Source organism: Myotis davidii, unplaced genomic scaffold, assembly GCF_000327345.1.
Source record: "Myotis davidii unplaced genomic scaffold, ASM32734v1 scaffold663, whole genome shotgun sequence".
NCBI lineage: Eukaryota > Metazoa > Chordata > Mammalia > Chiroptera > Vespertilionidae > Myotis > Myotis davidii.
In genome coordinates, this window is record NW_006295816.1 from 6012171 (window position 1) to 6019561 (window position 7391).

The 7391-nt window shown below is 50.6% G+C and overlaps 1 protein-coding gene across 1 annotated transcript in view; it reads right to left on the reverse strand.

The window, feature by feature from the left end:
• Positions 1–513, reverse strand: part of KLHL40 (kelch like family member 40) — a 6588-nt gene extending 6075 nt beyond the window's left edge. The window contains 2 exon segments of the mRNA XM_006770640.2: positions 2–357; positions 359–513. Coding sequence (XP_006770703.2) covers positions 2–357; positions 359–496 — 494 coding nt within the window. The 5' untranslated portion in view covers positions 497–513.
• Positions 514–7391: the final 6878 nt, after the last annotated feature.

The window sequence follows — 7391 nt, forward strand, 5'->3', positions numbered from 1 at the left end:
GAAGTAGGGGCTGCAGGCGGCCAGCACCAGGCGGTGGCACGGGAACTCGCGCTCGCCCACCCGCACCACGCAGTCCAGGAACTTGCCGTGGTCCAGCATGTCCTTGAGCCCGTCCTGCAGGAGCGTCTGCTGGTATAGCCGCTGCTCCTCCGCCTGCTCCAAGCCCAGCGCCATGGTGAGCGGCCTAGGGTGCAGCGACCAGGGGTGCCAGGGGCCTCCTCTCTCTGTTCCCTGCTTTCCTGCTGGGTTGTGCTCCGTCTACAGCTGTCTCGGTGGGCTATATATAGAGGTGGGCCTGGCCCTGTAAGACGAGCTGCCTGGCCTCCTGCACATGACGCAGAGGGGACAGCTGGGCAGAGAGAGGCCCTCTCCCAGAGCAGCCTTGACTCAGCTCCGCGGACTCATGGGACGGGAGTGGGGTTTCTGGGCCCTGCTGGGAAGGTGAGGGCCTCACCGCCTCATTTCTAAATGGAGCACAGCACGGCATTGATCGCATTCCGAGGTTGGGCAGTGCCCCTTGGGGGAGGGGGTGACCCGAGCTTTGCCCCTTACATCAGGGAGGGGCAGGTCTTGGAGGCCCACCTTCGGTCTCCCTTCATGCCTTCTGGGTCTTTCCATCAGGTGCCTCTATTTCCTCTCTGGAGTATATAACACTCCAGCCACCTCTGGATACAGTGTGCTTGGGTCTGTGCTCAGAGGACTTGAGCATGACATTCAGTCACTGGGGACCTTGTTGTCCCACCTTTAAAATGGGAAGATCGTCTCCCATGTCTGCCCCAGCTCTGAGGTGCTCCTTCAACTGTGCAAGAAAGCAAGAAGGGGCCTTAGGTAAACTAGATGGCCATTTTTTAGGGGGAAAATATATATATTTAATATATTTTTATTGATTTCAGAGAGGAAAGGAGAAGGAGAGAGAAACATCAATAAGAGAGAATCATCGGCTGCCTCCTGCACACCCCCTACTGGGGACCCAGCCCACAACCCAAGCATTTTTATTGATCTCAGAGAGGAAGAAAGAGGGAGAGAGATAAACATCAATGACGAGAGAGAATCACCAACTGGCTGCCTCCTGCACGGGTGACCACTTTTCTGTGGAGCCTGGGGCAGGTCAGATCTCTCTGTTGAGCCTCAGTTTCCCTTCCTACCCTATGAGGAGGTGGGGTGTTAGACTAGGAGGGCCTTAGCTGAGGTTCAGAAGCACTGAGGTTCTGTATTCCTAGGAGTACACAGTCACAGGGTATTAACACTGTTAGGTGTCAGACATGCTAGAAAATTAATTTCCTAGAATTCGACTATTCTAGGTGTCTAAGGCCCAGGTTTTTAACATTCTGGGGGAGGGACATTCTGGATTCTACGGTTCAAAAAGACGTTCACTGTCTATGCTCATTGGTCTTGGCCTATTCTAAGCTTGGCCTGAGCCTGCCTGGCCCTAGGGCCCCTACACCCTGTGTACAGCCTAAGGGATCAGGGTAGAGGTCCAGGACAGCCAGTCCCTATGCCCACACTGCTCTGGACTCCTGACCACCCGACCCCGCTCCACACACACACACAACAGCCTCAGCCACCAAGATTAACTTGTTTCCAAAGTGCCAGAGGCTGCAGCTGTGGGTTAAATTTAGCCCCCAGGACACTGGTGTGAACTGTTATGGGGTATTCTCCCATCACTCCTCTGAGTCACTTGTTTATAACGCAGGCTTGGGGGGATGGGAGGATTGGAGAGGGGACCTCAGGCTGGGCCAGGACTGAGTCACCTCCCCTTTTGTGATCCCAGCCATGTCACTGCCTGTTCCTCCTGAGCAGTGCATTTGACCATCCCTTGCTCACCCTGCCAGCAGGTCCCAGAACGCACAGCACCTGGGAAGGCCCTGGAGGTGGTCCTGTCCACCGTGCAGAGAGGACAAGGAGGACAAGTGGTGGGCTTCCAACCCAGCCCTGGACTGCAGGGCTCTTCCAGCAAGTACTGTCAGCGACACAAGGCACAGAGAGGCTAGGCAACTTGGCCAAGCCACACAGCGGACAAGTGGCCCACCCGGATTCAAAGCCGATCTGCCTGCCTCCAAGGACTGTGGGTATCCTTATCTTACCGCTTCCCACAAATTAACAACAACAACAAAAAGGGTCAGACAGAAGGTACTGACTGAACAATTAACTTATATTTACCGAATGAGTCCACGATGTATTTTTAGATCATGATGAATCCCATCGTGCTCACTCCCTACCAGGCATTCCGTTACGTGGCTCATTCATTCACCGAGAGCCTGCTGAGGAAGCACCTGAACATCAGGCAGGAATTCCTGTCTTCATGGAGCTTACCTTCAGCCCAGGGCGTGGGGGTCGGGGGGGTGGGTGTGGAAGACAGCAATAAATAAATTATTATGCAGCATGTCCGGTGATACTGCTATGGTGACAGACAGCAGGGAAGGGGGTGTGGGGAGTGACAGGTGGAGGTGGTAACAGTGTAAAATGGAATAGTCAGGATGGGCTCACTAAAAGGTCTATATTTGAGCAGGTTCAAGCCAGGGAGAAAGCAGGACTCCAGGGAAGGGAACAGCTGGAGCAAATGCCCTGGGGCAGGAAGTGTCTGGCTCATTCTAGGAACAGCCGGAGGCCAGTGGGGCTGCAGCAGTGAATGAGGTGAGTAGAAGGAGATGAGGACAGAGAGGAGAGGGCGAGGGACCCATGCAGGACCGCGTGCGGCGTGTACAGCGTTGGTTTTCCCCTCAGGGAAACGGGGAGCCACTGTTGTTGTTTTAATTCGAATTATGGAAGATGCAAACATATACAAAGATGGAGAGAACAGTATACTGACGTCCCATGTGCTCATCATCCCACTGCGACAACTACCAGGTCATGGCCAGGCCTGTGCCCACTCTGTGAATGACCCAGGGAGATTGGATGTGGGTGTAGGAGAGAGAGGGAGGCAGCGTGACTCCACTGCTCTTCACTGAATGTCATCTCATTTCATCCCTTTAATCTTCACATCAATATTATGAGGTAGGTATTAGTTTCCCCATTTTATAGAAACTGAAATTAGGATGGCTAGCAAATAGGGAATCAGTCTTATGTTGTTTTTATTTAGTTATTTAGTTATTTATTTTTATTGACTTCAAAGAGGAAGGGAGAGGGAGAGGGAGATTGAAACATCAGTGATGAGAGAGGCTCCTTGATCAGCTACCTCCTGCATGCCCCCTACTGAGGATTGAGCCCACAACCTGGGCATGTACCCTGACCAGAAATCGAACCGAAACCTCCTGGTTCATAGGTCAATGATCAACCACTGAGCCACTCTGGCCAGGCTGTTTTTAAACAGTATTGTTGAGGCATAAGTGACACCCAATAAACTGCGCATATGTAACGTGTACAATTTGGTAAGTTTTTATGTATATATAAACATACATGATTGTGAAACCCCATCAAGGTAGAGGGATATATCCATCACCCACAAGTCACCTCATGGGACTTGTGACGCCCAGTCGGACATCCCCAAGGGTTCCTGGACTGTGAGAGGGCCCAGGCTGGGCTGAGGGACTGGCGCCACCCCCCCCCCGCCCCGCCCCCAGTGCACTAATTTTGTGCACTGGGACTCTAGTTTTTCAGTAGTACCTGGCCTGTAAAAACTCCTCTGCTGGGCAGAAGTGGGAACAAGTGACAAATGAAATTGTCATTGGAACCTCAGCCCACCAAAGTAGGCCTGGACCTGCATGCTAAACCTAAGCAGGGCAACTGTTTGTTAAAAAAATAAAAATAAAAAAAGAACTCAGAGTCTCTAACATAATAGCCAATATGTCCAGGATACAATAAAAATCACCCGTCATGCCGAGACCAGTTTGGCCAGTGGATAGAGCGTTGGCCTGAGGACTGAAGGGTCCCAGGTTTGATTCCGGTCCGGGGCATGTACCTGGGTTGTGGGCACATCTCCACTGGGAGATGTGCAGGAGGCAGCTGGTTGATGTTTCTCTCTCACTGATGTTTCTGACTCTCTATCTCTCTCCCTTCCTCTCTGTAAAAAATCAATAAAACATATTTTTTTTAAAAAATCACCCGTCATAACAACAACCAGAAAAATCACAACTGAAATGTGGAAAGAACCAACTGACAGCAACACGGCGACGAGCCAGAGGTTGGGGTGATCTGCCAAGGGGTTTAAGGCAGCCATCATAACAATGCTTCCACAAACATCACAAAACCGTTTGAAACAAATTTTTATAAATTGAAAGAAAATCTCAGCAAAGACATGAGAGTTATACAGAAGAACCAAGTGGAAATCATAGTAGAACTGAAAAATAGAATAACAGAACTACAAACTTGCTGGATGGCCTAGTAGGAGCGGGGAGATGACAGAGGATAAAGTGAGTGCACTCGAGGGCAGGTTAATAGAACACTTCCAATCTGAAGAATAGAGAGTATATATATTTTTAAAAAGTAGAGTGAAAAATAATGAATGGCATCTCAGGCCCATGAGACAAGAAAAGAAGTCCTCTAAAACTCAACAACAACAAACAACCTGATTGAAAAATGAGCGAAGGAACTGAATAGAAATTTTTCCAAAGAAGACACATAGATGGCCAATGAGCACATGAAAAGATGTTCAATGATACTCATCACTAAGGAAATTAAGCCCAAACTGCAAGATACCTCCTCATGCCCATTAGAATGGCTACATAAAAACAAAACAAACAAACAGAAGATGTGCAGAAGTTGAAAGCCTTGTGCCCTGGTTGGCGGGAATGTAAAAATGGTGCAGCCACTATGAAAAACAGTGTGTTAGTTTGTCATAAAAATAGGATTATCACATGACCTAGTAATCCGCTTCTGCTAATGTACCCAACGGTGTTGAAGCAGCATCTCAAAGAGATACTTGTACACCCACGTTCACTGCAGCATTATCACAATAGCCAAAAGGTGGAACTAACCCAATGTCAATAGACAATAGACAGATAAAGGGATTGTTAAATGTGGTATACACATATACACTGGAATATTATTCAGCCTTGAAAAGGAAGGAAATCCTGACATATGCTACAACACAGATGAACCTTGAGGACATTAAGCTCCGTGAAATAAACCTGTCACAGAGGGACAAAGATTGTATGATTCCACTTATAGGAGGGATTGAGAGCAGTCAGATTCATAGACAAGGAGAGTAGGTAGAATGGTGGGTGCCAGGGGCTGGGAGTGGGCAAGGGGAACAGGGAGTAACTACTAAAGGTGCAGAGTTTCAGTTTTGCCAGATGAAGAGTCTGTGAATAGATGGTGGTGATGGCAGCACAACAATGTGAATGTATCTAATGCCACTGGCTGTACCCAGCCTATCCTGACTTACCAGTCATGACTCCTAAAAGCCATGTAATCAGGGGGTAGGGCCAAGGGCACTGCCGAGCCAGGGGCGCATCACGTCCTCATCTCACTGCCCCTGCTGTGCCCTAGAAGGAAGGCCAGCTCTCCAGCAGCCAGCGCTGCTCTGCCCGTGTGCCAGGCCACCAGGTGTTAGTGAGCTGGTTGGTCCCAAAGAGCAAAACGGAGGAGAGTGCACAGAGATGCCAACTGTGGTGCCCACCATTCATGGCCCCCAGCCACCGAGCAGCCTCTGCCTCCCAGCCTTCCATGCACATGCCATGTGAGGGTGAACTTGGAAATATAGTTGATCCTTGAACTATGAGGGTTTGAACTGCATGGGTCCACTTATACATGGTATCCTATATAATAAAAGCCTAATATGCTAAGTCGTCTGTTCAACCAAAGCGTAATATTTAGCTAAGGCCGCTCAACCGCTCACTATGACATGCACTGACCACCAGAGAGCAGGCACTCTGATCGGTAGGTTAGCTTGCTGCTGGGGTCCAGCCTATCAGGACTGAGTGAGATGGGCCAGACACACCCTGGAGCCCTCCCATGGTCCCTCCCCAGCTGGCCAACCTGCCATGTCCCTTCCCGGCCTCAATCGCACAAAGGATGTCTGACTGCTGGGCCTAAGCCGTCAGTCAGACATCCCCAAGTGTTCCTGGACTGAGAGAGGGCCCAGGCCAGGTTGAGGAACGCCCCCCCCCGCCCCTGCCAAGTGCATGAATTTTGTGCACCGGGCCTCTAGTTTTTCAATAAATATGTACAGTTCTATAAATGTATTTTTTTGTAATTTTCTTAACATTTTTTAGCTTATTCTATTGTAAGAATACAGTATATAGTAGAGATAACATACAAAATCTGTGTTGCGTGATTGTTAGCGGTAACGCTTCCAGTCAACAGCAGACTGAGTAGCTAAGTTTGGGAGGGAATCAAAAGTTATATATATTACTTTATATAGGATACCATGTATAAGTGGACCCATGCAGATTTTCTAGTGCATTGCATTCGGTGACCCGAACTCCCATATTATTCAAGGGTCAACTATACTTTAAGGATGAGGGAGGTGGGGTGGGGCTGGAGGAAAAGGTTGTGTATAGGTGACAGGCAAACCGATGGGTAGCAAGAAGGAAGAGAGTGGAAACAGAAAAGCCGACCAGCCACGAGACCAGGGAAGCAGCCAGGCCTCGGTCTGTTGGCAAGCCTTTTTCTAGGGTGACCTGAGTGAGCCCCTGTTCCTTTCGGCCAAGAAAGCAGACCTGTGTGAACAGGCAGCATCCACGCCTGGGAACCTGCACCACCCACTGGCCTCCGGTCCTGCTTCCCAGTCAGACCCCTCCCCCTGCATCCAGAGCTAAGTGACATGAAACAGGGGCCTCATTCACCACAGATCCCTGGGCCTAGAGCCCCACCTGCCTCAGAGGCCACTTACCTGTCTTTCATCTGAGCTTTTGTCCTCCCAGGCACCCACCACAGCATCTCTGATATCTGGCCCCTCCAGAATCCCCGCCCACGAGGGTAGGGATGAGTCCACAGGGCTCGTCACAGCACCCCCAGTGCCGAGCATGAATGGGAGGACCCCGGTGGCTACACACCCGATGCTCACGGAAACCACACCTGCAGGGGCCCTAGCCTCCCGTGGCACTGCCTTTGGGGCCTCGACCTTAGGAGCCCCAGGTCCTCTCCTCTTTCAAGCCCATTCTGCACCCCCTCAAAGACCCGACCCCCATTTGGGGTGCACCTCTGCTCTTGCCTCAGCTCCGGACTCTGGGTGTTCCCCAAAGCTCAGCCCACCGTAAGGGAGGGAGATGGGGTCCAGGGCATGATGTCCATGCTGTCTGCAGCTGTGCTGCCTGGTTCCTTGCTCTGGTTCAAGTCTTTAAATCGAGCCGATAGTCCGGGGCAGGCAACATGTAAAGAAGAGACTGGGCCAAGAAACAGTTGTAGACTTTATTCCCTTCACTCTCCTCACTCACCCACCTGCTGTTCCCCACACACCCCGTGGCTGTGGGGTGACCACAGATGACCAGACATCAGGGGTCCACAGGCCT